The 23,029-nt window shown below is 46.0% G+C and overlaps 1 protein-coding gene across 2 annotated transcripts in view; it reads left to right on the top strand.

The window, feature by feature from the left end:
• EDC4 (enhancer of mRNA decapping 4) overlaps nucleotides 1-23,029 on the top strand; it is a 1,121,437-nt gene that overhangs the window by 684,633 nt on the left and 413,775 nt on the right. For both annotated transcript variants that reach the window (XM_063945256.1, XM_063945257.1), the window contains 3 exons: nucleotides 10,537-10,689; nucleotides 18,543-18,579; nucleotides 18,723-18,903. In XM_063945256.1, the coding sequence (XP_063801326.1) occupies nucleotides 10,537-10,689; nucleotides 18,543-18,579; nucleotides 18,723-18,903 (371 nt within the window). The remainder of the gene's footprint in view (nucleotides 1-10,536; nucleotides 10,690-18,542; nucleotides 18,580-18,722; nucleotides 18,904-23,029) is intronic.

Raw genomic sequence — 23,029 nt, 5'->3', positions numbered from 1 at the left:
TCTCCCGACCATTTGGGAGCTTTGGTATAATCCCCATGGTCCTTACGGAGTCCCCAGCATCCACTAGGACGTTAGAGAAAATAAGATTTTACTCACCGGTAAATATATTTATCGTAGTCCGTAGTGGATGCTGGGCGCCCGTCCCTAGTGCGGACTTTCTGCAATACGTGTATATAGTTATTGCTTAATAAAGGGTTATGTTATGTTGGCATCCATTGTTTGATGCCCTGTTGTTGTTCATACTGTTGACTGGGTAAGTTTATCACAAGTTATATGGTGTGGCTGGTATGAGTCTTACCCTGGATTCCAAAATCCTTTCCTTATAATATCAGCTCTTCCGGGCACAGTTTCCTTAACTGAGGTCTGGAGGAGGGGCATAGAGGGAGGAGCCAGTGCACACCAGTAGTACTAAATATTTCTTTAGAGTGCCCAGTCTCCTGCGGAGCCCGTCTATTCCCCATGGTCCTTACGGAGTCCCCAGCATCCACTACGGACTACGAGAAATAGATTTACCGGTGAGTAACATCTTATTTTTTGTCTCGGACAATCATTAGAGCAGCCTTGGCTTTAGCTCATATAGCGTAAGCAGTGGCAACCTGGGCTGATGCAGTGAAAGGGGATTTTTCAATGGCATATAGAAAGGAAAAATTTAATATGCATATCAAATAGGCAGTGATAAGTGGACCTGGATATGGGTACTATTTCCTCACAGACGGCAGCTGCAGCATCAGCTCACAGAACGGATTGGCTACTGTATGTACATGGTAAGCTGACTCAGAATCCAGGAAGGTTCTGGAGTCTTATTTTGGTACTGGAAATATTATTTTTTTAAAGAATTAACAGTATTTGATATTAGATCAAGCCTAGTTTCCAGCTTTCCGGTCCCTTTTGGAGTAAAGGAAAAAGTAAAAGGCAAACTTTCCAATCCAGCTGCCGGGCTGATATATTGAATAAATGCCGCGTGCTGGTTGATTCGGCTGACGGAGGTGAGCAGAGCGGTACACAGGCACGTTAGATCGCTGCAGCTAGCTTCTAATGCAGATACCTGTTCCAAGGTGTGTTAGAGAGGCGGGATCTAACGTGTTTCGTCACGTATCACGTGACTTTATCACGCACGCGGCATTTATTTAATATATCAGCCCGGCGGCCCTATCCACCTTCTCGCTGCTAAGCATCAGTGGGCAATGCAGGACTTATAACCAGGGACGCTCGGTTGTGGACCAGCCCACAGGAGAGGTATCCATTATTATTCTTTCCACCTAGCTTGGTGACCATAAATTTGTGCTACGTCTGGGACCGCTCTGCTACACATTGCTCATAATTGGACATATGAGTGGAACTTTCAGTGATTGCGGACATTCATTCGGTTAATCAGTACAAATTACTCTATTAACTGTGATACCTGTTTTATATGCAATAATCAAGTTGTGTTCATTAATACAGTTTCTTGCAAAATTTTTTTGTATCTGTTTATTTTTATTTGAGTGCATATGGTTATTAAATTAATCTTTTTTTACATGTCGGCTCTCTTGCTTTTTCCTCTTTTTTTCCCCTGGTATACTGCGCAGCCGTTTCTTGTTTTAATTTAAGTAATTTTGGGTACCTCAGATGTCATATGGAGACTTTATGTTCCATTATTTCAGCCATAGAGCAGGAGGTTTAGGGCATTCCAGAATATTCAGGATTCCTATTCACATGTTCCTATAGCACTATCTCATCAGCGCTATGTTAGGTTGCTATCCTTCAGCCTCTATATCAGGCCCTACCATTTGGGCTGACCACAGCCCCAGAGAATTCACTAATATTATGGTAGTGATGGCATCTTATCTCTGTTAACAGGAGAGAAGTATTTTATAAAAACCCATACCTCGACAACTTAATAATCCTGGCACAGTCTCAGGAATTGTTCACTGTCATCTGTAATAGAGCTTGTTACAGAGAATTGGTTGGCTCATAAATTGGGCAACATCGTTCTGGTTCCTGCACATTAAATGACTTATTTGGGGGCTGTATTGGAGTTGGGTATTCAAAGAGTAATTTACATCTGAACAAAATATCCAAAATTCTCTTAAGGATTCAAGAGTTGCTACACAGTCAGATGATATCCATTTATGCAGTAATGCGTGTGATTGGTTTGACGGTGTAGACAATGAACATGATGGAGTATACTTCCATTAGATACATCTGCATTGTCTGATCATTTCCTAGTAGAAAGGTTTTTTTTTTTATCAGACAATAAAAGCACAGATTATGGTTTTCCTCAGTATGTTAGGAGGTCAATAGCTGGTTAGTTATTGGGCATCCTATCCTGGTTAAAGGAAGACTCCTTTGTATATCAGATGGCAACTTTGACAATGGATGCCAGCCTGTGGGGCTGGGGTAAAGTGTCAGGAAGGAGTTGCTTCCAGGGGCAGTGGACCAAGGAAGAAAGGTTGCCTGACAATAAATATATTGGAACCTCAGGCCATATACTGTATATGACATTTATTTAGGCAAATAATATCCTTCTGATGAATCCAGATTGAATCTGCTCGGACATTCAATGACCGTGGTGTTCCTCAACCATCAGGGAGGATCTCGCAGCCAGAACATAATGAAGAAGGTAAGTCACACTTTAAGGTGGACAGTACTTTGTTATCCAGCCTTATCCGCAGTACTCATTCCGGCAATCCTAAACTGGAAGCAGATTTTTTTCAGTCAACTCGCCTTTCAGGTAAACATATGGACTTACACCCCTAGGTCTTAAAAACTCTGATAGATAATGGGTGTTACCGGAGATGTATCTCATGCCGTACTGTCAGAATGCATACAGGTCAAGAACAAATCCCAGAGCGATTTTGTGGACAACTTGTCAACTTTTGTCTAGTTCATGTGTTCCCACCTATCACCTTGTGATACAGGATGATACGAAAGGTAATACAAAGTAAGGGTGCTGTGATAGCTCCAGCTTGGTCCAGAAGACATTGATTCACAGATCTGCAGAGGATGTCGAAGGGTGCTCCATTCCTACTCCTTCAACGGCCAGATCTACTGTCTTGGGGTCCTGGTTATCACAAACACCTGGATGGACTGTCTTTGATGAAATGACTCTAAAGACCTCCATCCTGAAGGCAAGAGGACTCTCACAACAGGTAAATTTGCTCAGAGCAAGGAAAATGTCCACAGCTCTCATTTATCACCAAATAGGGCAAGCCTATATTCAATGGTGTAGGATTCAAAAGTTTGACCCTTGATTTTTCACAGTTTCCAGAGTCTTAGCATTCCTTCAGGTAGGAATGCATAAAGGATATGGCTGACTTCCTTGAGACTATCAGCATTGACTGTATGGTTCCAAAAAGAAAATAGTTAACCTACAGGACGTGTGCACATTTTTCCAAGTAATGCGACACATTCAACTTTGTGTTGTTTTTCCTACAGTGCCTTGGGATTATAGGTTAGTCCTACAGTTCCCATTTCAACCACGTGATAGGATCTTAAATGGTTGACAGCTAAAGTTCTTTTTCTACAGACTTTTTGCTTCAGTTAGAATTTCGGATTTAGGGGCATTGTTATGCCATTCTCCATTTCTGAATTTTTTTATCCAGATAGAGCAGTTCTTCGAACCAAATCTGGGTATCTTTTGAGATGGTTTCTAAATTCCATCTTAATGAAGAAAATGTAGTTTTGGTCTTCTAGGTGCCAGACTTTGTTGCGGGAGATGCAGCGTTGGACGTAGTCCGTGCCTTAAGGATTTACGTGGCTCATACCAGTGCCATTCAAAAGACAAATACTCTCTTCATTCTCTGGATTTCACAAGAGAGGATGGCCTGCGGATAAGCAGACACTGGTGAAGTGGCTTCGAAGTAAAATTTCATAAGCATATTTTCAAGCTGATCTCCTTGTTTCCTGCTAATGTCTCTGCTCATTCTACTTGTAAGATAGGTCATTATGGACAGCACAATGTGTTGTTTCAGCAGAATAGATATGTTAGGTACACACACGTTCTCCATTTACACATTCATTTGACATTATGCCTTGATACTGTACCTTTGCCTCTCAGGACACTAGACAGGGAAATATTTTGCCCGAATTCAATCAGGAGTGTCCCCACCACTAAATTGCTTTGGGACATCCCAATCTATCCTATGGAAACCCTGTGGAACCTGCAGGAGAAATATACGTTATGGTAAGAACTTACCGTTGATAACAGTATTTCTCCTAAGTACACAGGGATCGCCTGATTAGGGTTCTCTATGATGCTCCTGCCTTGAGCTTTGGAAAACAACTGATTTGCCTGAGCCAGGAGGCGGGATATATGGATGGCCCCGTTACATGCTGGGAGGCCGAAAAGTTTTGACCGTTTGGTGCAAATCCTCTGTCGCTCCACCAAATCCCAATGTTTCCTGTGGAAACTATGGACTTAAGGGAAATACTGTTATCAACAGTAAGTTCTTACCATAACGTATATGTTTCTTTGCATTATGTGCTCTTCGGGGCCTAGTTTTTAAAGCTGCCATCCTGTCTGCCACTGCAGTGCCACTCCTAGATGGGCTAGGTGTTTGGGCCGCCTACTTGTGTCGCTTAGCTTAGTCATCCAGCTACCTTGTTGCACCTCTTTTTCTCTAACGTCCTAGTGGATGCTGGTGACTCCGTAAGGACCATGGTGATAGACGGACTCCGCAGGAGACATGGGAACTTTAAGAAATAATTTAGGTTCTGGTGTGCTCTGGCTCCTCCCTCTATGTCCCTCCTCCAGACCTCAGTTTGATACTGTGCCCAGAACGAGCTGGGTGCTTTTCAGTGAGCTCTCCTGAGTTTGCTGAGAGAAAGTATTTTGTTAGGTTTTTTATTTTCAGGGAGCTCTGCTGGCAACAGACTCCCTGCATCGTGGGACTGAGGGGAGAGAAGCAGCCCTACTCTCTGAAGCTAGGTCCTGCTTCTTAGGCTACTGGACACCATTAGCTCCAGAGGGATCGTATGCAGGATCTCGCCCTCGTCGTCTGATCCCAGAGCCGCGCCGCCGTCCCCCTCGCAGAGCCGGAAGACAGAAGCCGGGTGAGTATGAGAAGCAAGAAGACTTCGAAATCGGCGGCAGAAGACTCCGTTCTTCACTGAGGTAACGCACAGCACTGCAGCTATGCGCTATTGCTCCCACACACCTCACATACTCCGGTCACTGTAAGGGTGCAGGGCACAGGGGGGGGTGGGGGGGCCCTGGGCAGCATTTGGACCTCTTCTTGGCAAAAGTAAACATATATACAGTTGGGCACTGTATATATGTATGAGCCCCCGCCCAGAAAATTTATATTTAAGCGGGACAGAAGCCCTCTGTCGAGGGGGCGGGGCTTCTTCCTCAGCACTCACCAGCTCCATGTTTTTTCTCCACAGCACCGCTGAAAGGAAGCTCCCCGGTCTCTCCCCTGCTTATAACACGGTAGAAGAGAGGGTTTTAAAGAAGAGGGGGGGGGGCACATAATTCGGCGCAGATAATAACAGTGCTACTGGGTAAACATTAAATTGCTTTTTTTTTTCCTAGGTCATATAGCGCTGGGGTGTGTGCTGGCATACTCTCTCTCTGTCTCTCCAAAGGGCATTGTGGGGGAATTATCTTCAGATGAGCATTCCCTGAGTGTGTGGTGTGTCGGTACGTGTGTGTCGACATGTCTGAGGTAAAAGGCTCTCCTAAGGAGGTGATGGAGCAAATGTGTGTGTGTGGTGTCTCCGTCGACAATGCCAACACCTGATTGGGTATGTGAAATTAAGTGCTGAGGTAAATTTATTGCACAAAAGATTAGAGAACAGACAGGGAATCTACCCATGTCTGTCCCTATGTTGCAGAGACATTCAGAGTCTCACAACGCTCACTATCCAAAATAATAGACACTGATATCGACACAGAGTCTGACTCCAGTGTCGACCACAATAATGCAAAGTTACAGCCAAAATGGCAGGAAAGTATTAAATATATGATTATTGTAATGAAAGATGTTTTGCATATCACTGATGTCTCATCTGTCCCTGACACAAGGGTACACATGTTTAAGGGAAAGAAAGCGGAGTTAAATTTCCCTCCTCTCATGAAGAAAAAGAGCGGGAATCTCCAGACAAGAAGCTGCAGCTTCCCACAAAGAATTCTCAGGGAGTATCCTTTCCCTACTAGGGCCAGGATACGATGGGAATCTTCCCCTAGGGTGGACAAAGCTTGTCACGTTTACCCAAAAGGTAGCGCTGGCTTATCAGCTATCCTCAGGAATCCTGCAGATAGCATTCAGTAAAAGTACTTTGAAGTCCATTTACACACATGCTGGTACAAAAGACCCTAGTATGTGTATATGTGTATATATATATATATATATATAAAAGATGCTGTCTTATATGTATATATAAAACATGCCCAAAGAGACATTAGTCTACTGGGTTCTAGAGTCAACGCTATGTCGATTTCTGCTAGACGTGTCCTGTGGAACATGCAATGGATAGGTGATGCCGACTTAAGAGGCATATGCAAGGTTTACCTTACAAGGCTGAGGAATTGTTTGGAAAAGGGCTCTCGGACCTGGTCTCCACAGCTATAGCTGGTAATTCTAATCTTTTGCCTTATATTCCCGCACAGCCTAAGAAAGCACGACATTATCAAATGCAGTCCTTTCGATCACAAAGCAAGAAAGTCTGAGGTGCGTCCTTTCTTGCCAGAGGCAGGGGCAGAGGAAAGAAGCTGCACAACACAGCTAGTTCCCAGGAACAGAGGTCCTCCCCGGCCTCTACAAAATCCACCGCATGACGCTGGGGCTCCACAGGCGGAGCTAGGCCTGGTGGGGGCACATCTTCGAAATTTCAGCCACAAGTGGGTTCACTCCCAGGTGGATCCCTGGGCAATAAAAATTGTGTCTCAGGGATACAAGCTGGAAGTCGAAGAGATGACCCCTCACCGATACTTCAAATAGGCCCGACCAGCTTCCCCCCACGAGAGGGAAATAGTGTTAACTGCAATTCACAAATTGTATCTTCAACAGGTGGTGGTCAAGGTTCCCCTCCTTCAACAGGGAAGTGGTTATTATTCGACAATGTTTGTACTCCCGAAACCGGACGGTTCGGTCAGACCCATATTGAATTTAAAATCCCTGAACATATACCTGAAAAGGTTCAAATTCAAGATGGAATCGCTGAGAGCGGTCATCGCAAGCCTGGAAGGGGGGGATTTTATGGTGTCTCTGGACATAAAGTATGCATACCTTCATGTCCCCATTTATCCACCTCATCAGGCGTATCTCAGATTTGTGGTACAGGAAAGTATCACGGCAACACGGCTGGGTTCTAAATATTCCAAAGTTGCAGTTGGTTCCTACGACTAGTCTGCCTTTCCTGGGCATGATTCTAGACACAGACCAGAAAAGGGTTTATCTCCCGATAGAGAAAGCTCAGGAACTCATGACACTGGTTAGGAACCTATTAAAACCAAAACAGGTGTCAGTGCATCACTGCCCTCGAGTCCTGGGAAAGATGTTGGCATCATAGAGGCCATTCTCTTCGGCAGGTTCCATGCAAGGACCTTTGAATGGGACTTACTAGACAAGTGGTCCGGATCGCATCTTCAGATGCATCGATTAATCACCCTATCCCCCAGGGCCAGGGTGTCTCTTCTGTGGTGGCTGCAGAGTGCTTACCTTCTCGAGGGCCACAGATTCGGCATTCAGGACTGGGTCCTGGTGACCACGGATGCAAGCCTCCGAGGGTGGGGAGCAGTCACACAGGCAAGAGATTTCCAAGGTCTGTGGTCAAGTCAAGAGACTTGCCTTCACATCAACATCCTGGAACTAAGGGCCGTATACAACGCCCTGCGTCAAGTTGAGAATTTGCTTCGCGACCAACCGATTCTTATTCAGTCAGACAACATCACCGTAATGGCTTATGTAAACCGACAAGGCGGCACAAGGAGCAGAGTGGCGATGGCGGAAGCCACCAAAATCACGTAAGCGCACTGTCAGCAGTGTTCAACCCGGGAGTGGACAACTGGGAAGCAGACTACTTCAGCAGACACGACCTACACCCGGGAGAGTGGGGGCTTCATCAGGAAGTCTTCGCACAGATTGCAAGTCGGTGGGAACTGCCACTGGACATGATGGCATACCGCCTCAAGAAAAAGCTACAGAAGTATTGCGCCAGGTCAAGAGACCCTCAGGCGATAGCTGTAGACGCCCTGGTGACACCGTGGGTGTTCCAGTCGGTCTATGTATTTCCTCCTCTTCCTCTTATACCCAAGGTGCTGAGAATAATAAGAAAAAGAGGAGTGAGAACAATATGCATTGTTCCAGATTGGCCACGAAGGACTTGGTATCCAGATCTGCAAGAAATGCTCACAGAGGACCCGTGGCCTCTTCCTCTAAGACAGGACTTGTTGCAACAGGGGCCCTGTCTGTTCCGAGACTTACCGCTGCTGCATTTGACGGCATGGCGGTTGAACGCCGGATCCTAGCAGAGAAGGGCATTCCGGATGAGGTAATTACTACGCTGATAAAGGCTAGGAAGGACGTGACAGCTCAACATTATCACCGTATATGGCAAAAATATGTTGTTTGGTGTGAGGCCAGGAATGCTGCTACGGAGGAATTCCAGCTGGGCCGTTTCCTGCACTTCCTACAGTCACGAGTGAATTTGGGCCTAAAATTGGGTTCCATTAAGGTCCAGATTTTGGCCCTATCCATTTTCTTTCAAAAGGAATTGACTTCTCTACCTGAAGTTCAGCCGTTTGTAAAGGGAGTGCTGCATATTCAGCCCCCTTTTGTGCCTCCAGTGGCACCTTGGGATCTTAACGTGGTGTTGAGTTTCCTGAAATCCTACTGGTTTGAACCACTTAAAACGGTGGAGTTGAAATATCTCACGTGGATGGTGGTCATGCTATTAGCCTTGGCTTCGGCTGGGCGTGTGTCAGAGTTGGCGGCTTTGTCACATAAAAGTCCCTATCTGGTTTTCCATGCGGATAGAGCAGAATTGCGGACCCGTCCACAATTTCTGCCGAAAGTGGTTTCATCCTTTCATATAAACCAACCTATTGTGGTGCCTGTGGCTACTACTGACTTGGAGGATTCCGAGTTGCTTGATGTAGTCAGGGCTTTGAATGTTTATGTAGCCAGAATGGCTAGTGTCAGGAAAACAGAGTCTTTGTTTATCCTGTATGCTTCCAACAAGCTTGGTGCTCCTGCTTCAAAGCAAACTATTGCTCGCTGGACCTGTAACACGATTCAGCAGGCTCATTCTGCGGCTGGATTGCCGCTGCCAAAATCAGTTAAGGCCCATTCCACTAGGAAGGTGGGCTCTTTTTGGGCGGCTGCCCGAGGTGTCTCGGCATTACAGCTTTGCCGAACGGCTACGTGGTCAGGTTCAAACACTTTTGCAGAGTTCTACAAGTTTGATACCCTGGCTGAGGAGGACCTTGTGTTTGCTCAATCGGATCGGTGCTGCTGAGTCATCCGCACTCTCCCGCCCGTTTGGGAGCTTTGGTATAATCCCCATGGTCCTTACGGAGTCCCCAGCATCCACTAGGACGTTAGAGAAAATAAGATTTTACTTACCGGTAAATCTATTTCTCGTAGTCTGTAGTGGATGCTGGGCGTTCGTCCCAAGTGCGGACTTCTTCTGCAATGCTTGTATATAGATATTGCTTCAATAAGGGTTATGTTATGGTTGCATCAGGGTTGGACCTGATGCTCTGTTGTTGTCATACTGTTGAATGGTTGTTAAAAACTCATGTTATATGGTGTGATTGGTGTGGCTGGTATGAATCTTGCCCTGGATTACCAAAATCCTTTCCTTGTACTGTCAGCTCTTCTGGGCACAGTTTCTCTAACTGAGGTCTGGAGGAGGGGCATAGAGGGAGGAGACAGAGCACACCAGAACCTAAATTCTTTCTTAAAGTGCCCATGTCTCCTGCGGAGCCCGTCTATCCCCATGGTCCTTATGGAGTCCCCAGCATCCACTACGGACTACGAGAAATAGATGTACCGGTAAGTAAAATCTTATTTCTTTGCATTGTGTGCTCTTTGGGGCCTAGTTTTTAAAACTGCCATCCTGTCTGCCACTGCAGTGCCACTCCTAGATGGGTTTGTGTTTGTGCCACCCACTTATGTCGCTTAGCTTAGTCATCCAGCTACATCGGTGCAACCTTTTGGCCTAAAAACAATATTGGGAGGTGTTCAGAATAGACTGGAAATGAATATTATTGAGGTTAATAATACTGCAGTATCAAAATTACCCCCAAATTCTGTGATTTTAGCTGTATTTATTTATTTTTTTAAATCTTCCAGATCCAAAACCAAAACCCGAAAGGATGGTTTTTGCAAAACCAATCCAGATCCAAAACACTAGCGGAGATACAGATCCAAAACACAAAACCCGAAAAGTGTCCGCCGCACATCTCTACTTCTTAAGCATAATCATGAAGGCTACTTAAGCATAATCATGAAGGCTACAATTTAAATTAGGTTATTTATTTGTTCTATTTCTGAACTAATGTAAAAAAGATGTCTCTTTTTTTATCATGATAATACTTTATTTTTACAGTGACCACGATGATGAAGTAGCCAGTTTAGCAAACACTATGAGCGGCTTTGGTGGAAAGGGTCAGAGTCCACGGCTAGTTGTGAATGACTGGAAAACTAAAGTATCGCCACTCGCTTCACCAAAACCTTGCAAGAATTCCATGAAAGATGACAAGTATGTTTGATACTAATTTGCAGAGACAGTTATGTCACCCAATAGGTTTTTTTGTACTTTGTTCCCATTTCATTGGACAAGGTATGATAGATGGAAAATTCATATAATGTAATTGTAATACAGTCAAATATATACAAGTGTCACTTATCAAATTAATCAACACGGTCTCATGGTGTGTCTAGTCACTTCACGTTGCAACTTAGACACATTTATTTTCAGCAAAAGATGTACTACACTAGCGGAGTTGCACGAGACCTTTTAGCTTACTCCCACCAGACATGTGGCTTATTGTGGCTTGAGGAATGAGGACATGTACGCATAGAAATAACACTCTGTACTGTCAAATACTTGTGTCCACATACAGCTAGCCTCCCTGTACGTTAAACAGCCCTTCTAGTAACACTCTGGTGTATTGTGACTTGGTAACGCCATTTATTCTTTATGTGCCACTTTTTTCCATTAAGATGTGTCTTAATCGCAAAACAATGTGAATAGTATGCACAAGCAGCTTATGCTGATTAAAATTATATGTGGCATGCCTATATTCTTTGTGTGTCAGTGGCTCTATCTGCATACGAAAAAGTCAGTTGCAGTGTTTTCCAAAAAAAAAAAAAGTACCATATGAATATACAGTATATGTTACACTTCCAAATGCCTGTTACTCTATCATCCTATCTTGTGGACACTGAATAACATAGGGTATAGAGGGCACTGCTCAAGGAGCAGGTATAAGGTAAACAATTTGTTTGTGATTTGCCCCACTAAATCCCATAATTAAAAAACACCTTTGTTTCTTTTTATATATATATATATATTTTATTTTTTTTTGTGCCCTGTTTAAGCTGCCACCAACTTCATACCCAGAGAGAGAGATTTAAGTTTTCTTGTTTTTATGTTGTGGCCAGTGTTAGAATTCTGCTCCATGGCTGACCAAGCTTTTTGCCCATCTGGAGAGGTGGCAGCCAAGATGATTCAAGTCGCCTGGGTAAAGGTGTTAGTGTGCACCATTGTGGTACCTTCTCAGGAGACGTCAGCCTTTAAGCATTGAGTGAACAATTAGCCATGTCCCCCTCCCCTGTGGCAGCCCCTCCTCCTGGTATGTTTCCCTCCATAAGACCTGTTTCTGATTGCTTTAGTAGACTTATGATAGCCTTCATTGGTGACATGATAATGGGTGTGGCTCTTGACTTGAAGGCAGAGACTGGATCAAAACAGACTTTGGAAGCTTTTTCTGTTGCCAGTACTGTTCTCTTTGGTACTGGTCTTGATGTATTATCACTGATGCTACAGGAGGTACTGTAAGAGCCCTTACCTTCCTGTAAAGTCAGCCATGAAACCCAGTGGACAATGGTGTTGGTCCTGTCTCCGGTAGAAAGCATGTATCTCTGTCACAGGAGTATGTCTCAGGTACTCAAAAAAGGAAGTGTGGTCAGCATGTCTGGCCCCTTTCACACCTGGACTGGTCTGTGGCTGGTACCTGGCAGGTCTGCATTTGCAAAAAAATTTATATCCTAGGCCTTTTTGACCTTCCGTGCAAGCATTTTTTTTAGCCATGTCACTTTCACAGAAGAGACATATTGCCGTTCAAGGGTCAGTCTCTCCCCTACTGCAGTCGGAGGTGATTGTTGCTGTTCTCCCAGACAAGTCAGGGTCAATGATTTACTACCACCTGTTCTTTATCCCAAAACTGGGTTTTGGCCAAGCGACTATGAGGATAGTGTGGAGTGAACATACCACTGTGATGTTGCTGTCTAAGAGTATGTTGTATACATTATACTCTGGGTGAGCGATCCCTCGTGGTAGAGGTATCTACAGAATAAGTTTAGTGGATATCTGTGTAGGCTAGTCTAGTGCCCTAATTGTGTATTGCAGAAAATTGTTATGGGAGACCCACAATATCCAGAGTGGAAGTGAAATGAAAAAAAGGTACCTTTAGTCCACAGATGGGCCTGGTGCTAACGAAGAGCCCAGTTAGACATGTGCTAACCCTCCATACAGGCCCAGCGCAACCTGCTCAGCGAGGCTGTGCATCACAGGGATGTGCCGAGCTTGAGAGGTGCTCTCCCCCACTCCATAGCTTGTGGCTGTCTGTTGCTGCCAGATGCTGCTGCGCCTGTGCACTACGTAACAGCGGCTCTGGCTACGGCCCCCTGAACAGTGAGCAGCGGGGCCACTATTGCCATAGGAAGGAGGGGGAAAGAGAGAGATGCAGCTGGGAACAAGGGGGTTGGAGACATAGCCGCCACTGTGATTGGGAACAGGGGATACATAGCCGTAGCTATGATGATTGGGGCGGGCTGGAATGATAACTGTGACTGTGATGGGGGTGCGTGGAGGAGAAATAGCCACAGCTATGATCAGGGAGGTGGGAGACAGATAGTCAAGGATGTTATTTTTTTTTTTTTTTTTGGGGGGGAGGGATAAATATCCACAGCTGTGATGATCGGGGGGGGTGGAGAGATGGAGAAGATAAATAGCCACAACTGTGATTGGGGAGGACCGAGCGAGACATAGCCGCAACTATCATTGGGGAGGGAGACATATAGCCACAGCTATAATGAGGGGTGATGGAGAGAAAAGCTACTGTGGGGTAAGGCTTCTATGTGCTGGGCTGCGGCTGCTGTGTAGGGTGCTGAGCACGAGGCGCTGTCGAACTGTGGCTGCAGCAGTAACAGGGCTTCAGGGAAGTAAGTGCAGTACTGTGACTGTGGTGGTATGTGTAAAGGGCACTGCTACTGTGGGCATTATGTGTGGCATTACTACTGTGGTCTGTGTAAGGGGCACTATTACTTTAGACATTACGTGTGGCATTAATACGTTGAGTGTTATGGATAAGTGGCACTGCTATTCTTGGCTTTGTGTAAGGGGTACTTATACTGAGGGTGTTATATGAAAGGGGCACTGCCGTCAAGAGGAGTGGGCAGGTACTAATTGTCCGGGCTTGATGGAGGAGCCTTGGTCCTCTGACATCCTACCGCCCCCCTTACCTATCAACAACAGCAGCTTCATTCTCCTGACAGAACATGCTGCTGTGTGCTGACTGGCTGTGGTGGGCTTAGCAGCAGCAGTCTCTTCTACCTGTGCAGGGGGTAAGGGGTGGAGTGATTACAGTGATCATGCCCCCCTCCCCTCTCTGGATTGCCCGGCGCTGAAAATACTTTTCTGCAGCGGGGTACACTGTGATTCCACAGGGAATTGCATCAGGATGTAGAGTTGGATCTTCATCCGAGGCTCCAACAGGCTAAAAGCTTTGACTTTTCCCAAGATGCGTAGTGCCGCCTCCTCTATATCCTCGCCTCTAGGTACTGGAGCTCAGTTTGTAAATTGGTGCCTGCATTGCAGGCAGGTAATAGGGAGGGCTGCACTAGGCAGCTCTGAAAAGAGCTTTTCAAGAAGTTAGAAGACTTCAAGGGCCGCAGCACAGGCACTTAGAAGTGCTATATGTCATGCTGACATATCGTGCTGCGGTACCCTCACTTACCCCACCTGCGCTTTATAATCCCGCGCCCTGGTTGCGGCGTACTTACAGCAGAGGGCTCCGATCTGTTCAAGGCACACATACTCGCCGTTACTCTCCATGATCGCTTGACCGCATCATAGGGAGGAGGTAAGAGGGTCCCCCAGTTGGGACCCGCTGAAAATCGCAATGTGGCGCGGTGCCCAGGAGACTGACCGTGCGCGCTGGCGTGTACACTGTGGCCGTACAGGAACCACACTAGACCACCAGAGCACAGGTCGGATGAACTAAAAATCTGTTTCAATAGGCTCTGCAGTACCCGGTGGTGAAGTTCAGCAAGGGGATAAGGTTCTGACTTGTAGCCCCTCCCCCAGCCCCAGGCGCCATTTACTGCATATGTTCCCGTCCTTGAGCTGCATCTCTGTCTCCCTCACTCCCTGTCAGCTTTTGGGCGCCATTACACACACAGCTGCGCTGATTCTGGGACTGTTGGGCAATGTCTCCTCTGTAAAGCCGCCAGCATCATCAGTGATGTGCATTTACAGGACACTTAAGTATTCTACATGTCATGTAGACAGTGTTAGTTAAGAACAAGTGCATTACTACAGGGATATTTAGTACAAGTACCCTGTGATATACATCCAGTCTTTACTGTACATTGTTATACAGTATCTATATACCTACATAGCTTTACTTGGTAGTACAGTTACTTAGTACAGGTTGAGTATCCCATATCCGAAATACGGAATATTCTGAAATACGGACTTTTTGAGTGAGATATAAACTTTTGTTTTTTTGATGGCTCAATGTACACAAACTCTGTTTAATTCACACAGTTAATAAAAATATTGCATTAAATGACCTTCAGGATGTGTGTATAAGGTATATATGAAACAAATGAATTAGTGTGAATGTAGATACACTTTGTTTAATGCACAAAGTTATAAAAAATATTGGCTAAAATGACCTTCAGGCTGTGTGTATAAGGTGTATATAAAACATAAATGCATTCTGTGCTTAGATTTAGGTCCCATCGCCATGATATATCATTATGGTATGCAATTATTCCAAAATACGGAAAAATCTGATATCCAAAATACCTCTGGTCCCAAGCATTTTGGATAAGGGATACTCAACCTGTATTGCTAGTCCAGTGCTGTTTTATTGTTGTTTATAATAATTTCTGTGTGCGACTGTGTGTGTGCCCATAGCTGCCGTGTGATTTATATTCTGTGTATCTCACACATATCCTTATATTATGTACCCTGAAGGGGGCTAAGTGCGTCAGGGTTCTTATATACAGTAATATAGTGTTTCACAGGATATACTACTTTGGTATTTTTCTCTGTGTATTACAGTCACCATATACCACTTAAATCCTCTGTTTGCGCTCTGCTTGCAGTCACACTATTCAGGGGGTTTTCTGTGAGGTACTTTGCTTATATTGTACTTTTACGCCCTAAGGTTACACTTTCATATTATGTCGGCTAAACAGGGCGATAGGTCCATGGCTGATCCTGCACCATGCAGTGCTGATGCCACGGATTGCTCTGAGGAAAACATAGCAGCTGAGGGTTCAGGTACTGGTGGTTCTATACCCCCAAGTCAGTCTGCAGCAACGGGGGCAAATCAAGACCCACCTTGGGCTGCTTTCTCTAATTTACTGACTACGCTAGTAACTAGTAGTGATGAGCGGATTCGGTTTTACTCGGTTCTCAAAACGGCATCTTCTTGGCTATCCAAAACACCTGAAATCCGTGAGCCAATAAGATGCCGTTTTGAGAACCGAGTAAAACCGAATCCGCTCATCACTAGTAACTAGACTATAGGACCTCGTGTGCCATTACAGCCACATATTGTCCCTGCAGTTATTCCACCATGGGCAGATACTCTGTCCTCTCAGTTACAGCAATTAAATCAGTCTTTGGCTAAGCAAAATCCTAAGCCTCGCCCGCCTAGGACCAAATGGTTATCTAAGCGGGCCATTACTTCAGTCCACACATGTTTTGGATACTTCATCCGATGAGTATGGCACATATACACTTCAGACACTGATGTAGATGCTTCTGATGTGGAATCTATGACACATGTGGATGTTCCTGACATTTTGGAGGCTATCGGGCTAATTCTTCAAATTGATGATGACGCAGAACCTCCAGATACCTGTAAGAAACCAGATAAGTTCAAGTGTGAGAAGGTTACTTAATTAGTTTTACCCGATTCTGACTACTTAGTCGACATACGTCAGGAATCCTGGGAGTATCCAGGAAAGAAATTCTCCCTAAGAAAATGCTGGCTCGTTATCCCTTCTCTGCGGAGTTAAGTAAAAATGGGAAACACTGCCGCCGGTGGACTCACAAGTCGCGTGTCTGGTGGTGTCATCTGCACTGCCTGTCACTACAGTCACCTCTCTGAAGGAACCGACGGATAAGCGCGTGGAGGGTTGCTTCAAATCTATTTACACTCTTGCTGGACCTGTGCATATGCCCACTGTTGCGACTTCTTGGGCTGCAAAAGCTATTGAAGCCTGGGTTCAGGAATTAGAAGCAGAGCTACCGTCTAATTTTTCTGATTATGCTAGACAGTGTCTTTCATATATTATTACAGCTTCTCATTATATTCAGGAGGCAGCATTTGATGCAGGTGTCCTAGCGGCCAAAGCGTCGACTATGTCCATTTCGGCTTGCCGGATTCTCTGGTTGCGGTACTGGTCTGTAGATCTAGACTCTAAAAAGACCTTGCAGGTGATCCCCTTTAAGGGAAACATCCTTTCTGCTGCGGGATACACTGGGCTCCACAAGTATTCACATCGGGGTGTAGAGTAGGATCTTGATCCGAGGCACCAACAGGTTCAGTGCTTTGTTCCCAAGATGCACAGCGCCACCTCCTCTATAATCCCGCCTCCGTGCACAGGAGCTCAGTTTGTAAGTTGGTGCCATGCAGTAAGCAGGCACATAACAGGAGGGCTGCCTTTTGCAGCCTATTGATAGCTTTTTTTGAAGAAATCTAAAGAAGAATACTTCCACAAGACTTCAGGGCTGCAGTGTGTAAAATCACATAGACTTTTCTCACTGCAGCTCCATCACCCCCAGCGGCGCTGTATACTTCCGCGCCCTGATTGCCGAGTCACTGCAGCGGAGGCTCCGTTTCTTTCCAGCGTCAGTCAAACACACACCGCTGTCCTCCTGGATCACGTGGCCGCAGATACAGGGGAGGTAAGGGGTCATTTCGGCCACACCTTACCGCGATCCAGCGCGGCCTTGGGATGCAGGGCGCTGGCATGGACACTGTAATTGGGCAGCCGCTTCACTAGCCACCAGGGACATTGGGCACAGGTCTGAGGGTTTCTATTCACATTTAACCCCGTTTTCAAAGCCCGCAGCGCCTGGCGGGGATGCCAGCAAGGGGAGCAGGCCTGACCTGTAGCGCCAGCCCCAGGGCGCCATTTCTGTAAATGTTCCCGCCCTGAAGCTGCATTTCTCTCCCTCGTTCCCTGTCAGCAGCCATCACAGACGAAGCTGAGCTGTTCCTGGAACTGCTGGGGCAAATCCTCCTCTGTAAAGCTGCCTGATCGCCAGCGCTGTGCATTTTACAGTAAACTTAAGTATTCTACCTGTCACTGGGATAGTGTTAGTTAAGAAAGAGTGCATACATTCACTGTTGTGTGGTACAAACACCCTGTGATAAACATCCAGTATCTACTGTGCTTTATTATATCTATTGTTCACACATATAGCCATACCGAGAATCATTTTGTATTGCTAGTCCAGTGCAGTTTTATGGTGCATAATTTCTGCATGATGCGCTTGTGACTATATATGAGTGTGTGCATGTAGCTGCTGCGTGGCTGCCTTATTGGGTATTTCACTCAGCGTGCTACTCCTATATTCCTATACCTGAGGGCGCTAAGTGTATCAGGCGTTTTCCGTATAATATAGGATTTGTTTCACAAGATATACTTGCTGTGTATTTTTACTTGTGATTTATAGTCAGTCACCCTATATATATATATATATATATATATATATATGTGTATGTATATATATATATATGTGTGTGTGTGTGTATATACTATTTAAAAAAGAAAAGACTGAATATATTATCGTTAATCAATATACTGTACTATGTCATCTGATCTCTAGTCTTGGTGGCTCAGTATTTAATGTATTGGAAGCTATGGAATTTGTGTATTTGGATATTTGATGTTTTTTTACTTCAATACAAATAAATTGTTAACAAGGTTACTAGGAATTCTTATCTGTATGTCATTCTTTACATTGGTTTAGCTAGAACTATGATTAATTTACTCCCCATCACTTTACGGTTTGTTTGCTTACACATTTTGTAATCTTTAAAAATCTAATAATCATACATGAATTTGTGTTTATTATTTCAGGGACCTGCCACAGTCTCCAAAAATACATGACCTCAAGGTAGTACTTTTCTGTGTTATTTATGTACTCATTTCTAATTAAGAAAATACTTCACAAATGTATAGCACAGATGTATTTAACTGATCACATATAAATAGGTTGTATTTTAAAATTATTTTTAAGGTATATGTTTTATCATGCAGGCAAGTTACGAGCAGCATGATGAGTTGATGGCTCTCCTGTACAGTCAACAGAAAGAACTTTCAGAGCTTCGCCAAAATCAGTTGGAGTTGATTCAGAGACTCACTGATCATATGGATGCAGTTCAAAGCTCCATAATGGGCCATGTGGAACGTGTGATTGACAACCAGCAGGAACAGGAACGTATCTTTTAATGTCTTGTTAGGGGCAATTTTCAACTACAGGCAGATATGCCCCACTAGTATTTTGGTCCCATCATTTGTCAGTTTACTATCTATTGTGAAGATTTTATTCCTATCTTTTCCCCAACCTTAACATCTCTGATTCGATTCCTCCTGTCTTTCCCAGTCGTTGCCCCTTTTTGCTCCGTATTCCCCAATTCTTGCCCCTATTCCTCCCACTCCCCCATGTTTTTGCACCTATTTCTCTTACGTCCTAGAGGATGCTGGGGTCCACATTAGTACTATGGGGTATAGATGGGTCCACTTGGAACCACTGGTACTTTAAGAGTTTGAGAATGTGGACTGGCTCCTCCCTCTATGCACCTCCTACCAGACTCAGTTTAGAAAATGTGCCCGAGGAGACGGTCACAGCTAGGGGAGCTCTTAGAGCGTCTTTAGTTTTATTATTTTCTTAGAGTTAGTTTAGGCACAGGGAGGCTGCTGGCAACAGCCTCCCTGCTTTGTGGGATTAAGGGGGGGAGTAGTGTCCGCCCTGAGGGGGGGTCTGAGCCACTATCTCCGCTGACAGGACTTTAGCTCCTGAGGGTGCTTATCGTTAGCCGCCCCAGGCGACCGCTCACTACCGCAGCATGCTGCCACCCCCTTATAGAGCCAGAAGATCTCGGTGGCAAGTGAGTCACCGACTCCCCTGGCAAGCGGGGAGCCTTAGGGAAAATTACGGCAACAGGGTAGGGAGCGCAGTACTAACTGCTCTCCGGGGCTCAGAGGTACATAGTGTGGCGCTGTGAGGGGCACCCTGAGCCAGCACCTATACCCTACACTGGCCAGCAAGCCTGTCGGGGTCCCCGGCTCGCTGCCAGCAGATATCCTCAGGCCAGTATAATAAAAGAAAGAGCGGGAAGCAGCACCATGTTCGGGAGGGCGGAGCTTCTCAGAGCGGACACAACAGCGTTCAGCGCCATTTTCCTGCCTTCAGTTCCTGTACAACAGAAGCTGACAGGGAGAGCTGTCCCTCCAAGCAACTCCAGCTATCCTGTGTGGTACTGGGGGTTGCAGAAGGGGGGAGCTGTGCAAAGTCTGTGTAGTCTGTTAAGGTGCACAGATTGTACTGGTAGTTTTCTTAGTTGTACCTCAGAAAGCGCTGTGTGTGGGTTGGCTCCAATCTCTGTGTCTCTCTGTGGCAGTACTTGGAGGGGGGGGGGGGAACTATGTCTGACAATTTCCCTTTGTGGGTGTTTAATATCCCCCATAACCATGTCTAGGGACTCTGTCATATGCTGTAGAAGATGTTTCCGCTCAGGAAGAATCCATTCCATGTACACAGGAATGTAATGCCTTGTCTCAGATCTCTATTGTTGAACCTGAGTGGTTAACCTCTATCAAGAGTCTGATCATCCCATAATAGTAGGGTAGCTACTACTGAGACTGAAACTCAGGTGTTGAAGAAATCTATGGTAGTTTGGTCAGGCTCTGTTCCTATCCCTCCAAAATTCCCTTGCATGTTCCCAGAAATGTGCACTTGTCCAATTATGCAAGATGACACGGATACCGACTTTGACATGGCAGACGGTGATGGGGATGTGCTGGGGGGGTGCAGCTCATGATTGAGGCCATTAGAGATGTTAAACATTACCTAAGCAGGTTGAGCAGGCTTACTTCGCTGACAATAAGAAAGCCTTGCTAACCTTCCCTATGTCTAAAGAATGAAACGCTATATTTGAAAAATCCTGGGAAAACCCAGCGAAAAAATTCCAGATCCCCAAAAGGGTTCTGATTGCTTTTTACTTCCCTGAGGACGACAGAAAAAAATGGGAAAACCCACCCATTGTTGAGGCATCTGTCTCCAGACTGTCTAAAAAGGTGGTTTTACCTGTCCCTGGATCTACCGCGTTAAAAGAACCGGCGGATCGTAAGATTTACACTACGGTCAAATCCATTTACACTACTTCAGGAGTGACGTTAAGGCCCACTATTGCCTGTGCATGTAGTTCTAAAGCCATAGTAAAGTGGTCAGGCACATTACTAGAAGATTTGGATACAATGGTTAGAAGTGACGTTGATTTGTTTTTACATAACATACAGGATTCTGCGGGGTTCATAGTGGAATCCATGAAGGACCTGGGTACGCTGACTGCGTGGATATCTTCCATGCCGGTATTCGCTCGCATGGGACTCTGGCTACGTCAATGGTCTGCAGACTTTCTTTTTTTCCCTTTGTCCTGGAGGGACCGCTCCTCTTGTTGCCAGGGGGAGCGGTATCCTACGGCAGGATTGCTGTGTCCAAAATCTGTTAAGGCCCATTCTACTTGTAAGGTGGGGTCTTCCTGGGCGGCTGCCCGGGTGTCCTGGCGTTACAAATTTGCCGAGCGGCAACTTGGTCTGGGGCAAACACGTTTGCTAAGTTCTACAAGTTCGATACTTTTGCCTCTGATGACAGATACCCCTACAGTGCCAGCTATTCAGTCAATCAGTTCTGCAGCCTCCGCGCTCTCCCTCCCGTTCTGGGAGCTTTGGTTCATCCCCATAGTACTAATGTGGACCCCAGCATCCTCTAGCACGTAAGAGAAAATAGGATTTTAATTACCTACCGGTAAATCTCTTTTCTCGTAGTCCGTAGAGCAGGGGTGGGGAACCTTTTTTTCTAGCGAGGGCCATTTGGATATTTATAAAATCCTTCGGGGGCCATACAAAAATTATCAATTTAAAAAAATGACCCTGCCCCTTAGAGGTACTGTGTGTGCGCGCCAAAAAAATGGGTATGGGCAGTTAAAATGGGACGTGATACACATATGCCCCCAATAGTGCAGTGCCAGATCCACAATTGCCCTCACAGTGCCAGGTATACAAATGCCCCTCACAGTGCCAAGTATACAAATGTCCCTCACCGTGCCAGGTATACATATGCCCCTCACCGTGCCAGGTATACATATGCCCCACACCATGCCAGGTATACATATGCCCCACACCGTGCCAGGTATACATATGCCCCACACCGTGCCAGGTATACATATGCTCCACACCGTGCCAGGTATACATATGCCCCACACCGTGCCAGGTATACATATGCCCCACACCGTGCCAGGTATACAGATGCCCCCACAGTGCCAGCTATACAGATGCCCCCAAAGTGCCAGCTATACAGATGCCTCCACAGTGCCAGCTATACAGATGCCTCCACAGTGCCAGGTATACAGATGCCCCCACCGTGCCAGGTATACAGATGCCCCCACAGTGCCAGGTATACAGATGCCCCCACAGTGGCAGCTATACAGATGCCCCCACAGTGCCTGGTACACAGATGTCCCCACAGTGCCAGCTATACAGATGCCCCCACAGTGCCAGGTATACAGATGCCCCCCCCCCTCCGTGCTGCTTGCTGACAGGGAGGAGAGTGCGGCTATGTCGTGTGGTGGCGGCGGCGTGTAGGACTTCAAACCAGCCGCCGGTGCGAGAGCCAATCAGAGCTCGCGGGCCAGCAGCCGCGGCTCCTGATTGGCTGCCGGTCCGCGAGCTCTGATTGGCTCACGAAGCGGCGGACAGTTTTAAGTCCTACACGCCGCCGCCGTCATCCAACATCGCCGCGCTCTTCTCCCTGTCCTGACAGCTGAGAGACTCTGCTGCCGGACTGAGCGGTGGCGTGTCTCACTGACAGAAGCGGGTGAACCGTAGCAAACGGCTTCGCGGGCCTTATACGGCCCGCGGGCCGGAGGTTCCCCACCCTTGCCGTAGAGGATACTGGGTGCCCACCCAGTGCTTCGTTTTCCTGCAACCGTTATCTGGTTCAGTACAATTTTGTTTAGTTATGTACTGCATTGTTACTTGGTAAGTAATGTTAAAGCAGTTGCTGAGTTTTTCAAGCTAGTTAGCTTGATGTGCCTTGTATGTGTGAGCTGGTATGAATCTCGCCACTATCTGTGTTAAATCCTTCTCTCGAAGATGTCCGTCTCCTCTGGCACAGTTTCTAGACTGAGTCTGGTAGGAGGGGTATAGAGGGAGGAGCCAGCCCACACTCTCAAACTCTTAAAGTGCCAATTGCTCCTGGTGGACCCGTCTATACCCCATGGTACTAATGTGGACCCCAACATCATCTACGGACTACGAGAAAAGGAGTTACCGGTAATTAACCA

Source organism: Pseudophryne corroboree, chromosome 11 (genome assembly GCF_028390025.1).
Source record: "Pseudophryne corroboree isolate aPseCor3 chromosome 11, aPseCor3.hap2, whole genome shotgun sequence".
NCBI classification, from domain to species: domain Eukaryota; kingdom Metazoa; phylum Chordata; class Amphibia; order Anura; family Myobatrachidae; genus Pseudophryne; species Pseudophryne corroboree.
Note: the sequence above shows the minus strand (reverse complement) of the source record. Positions and strands in the feature narration are given on the sequence as shown.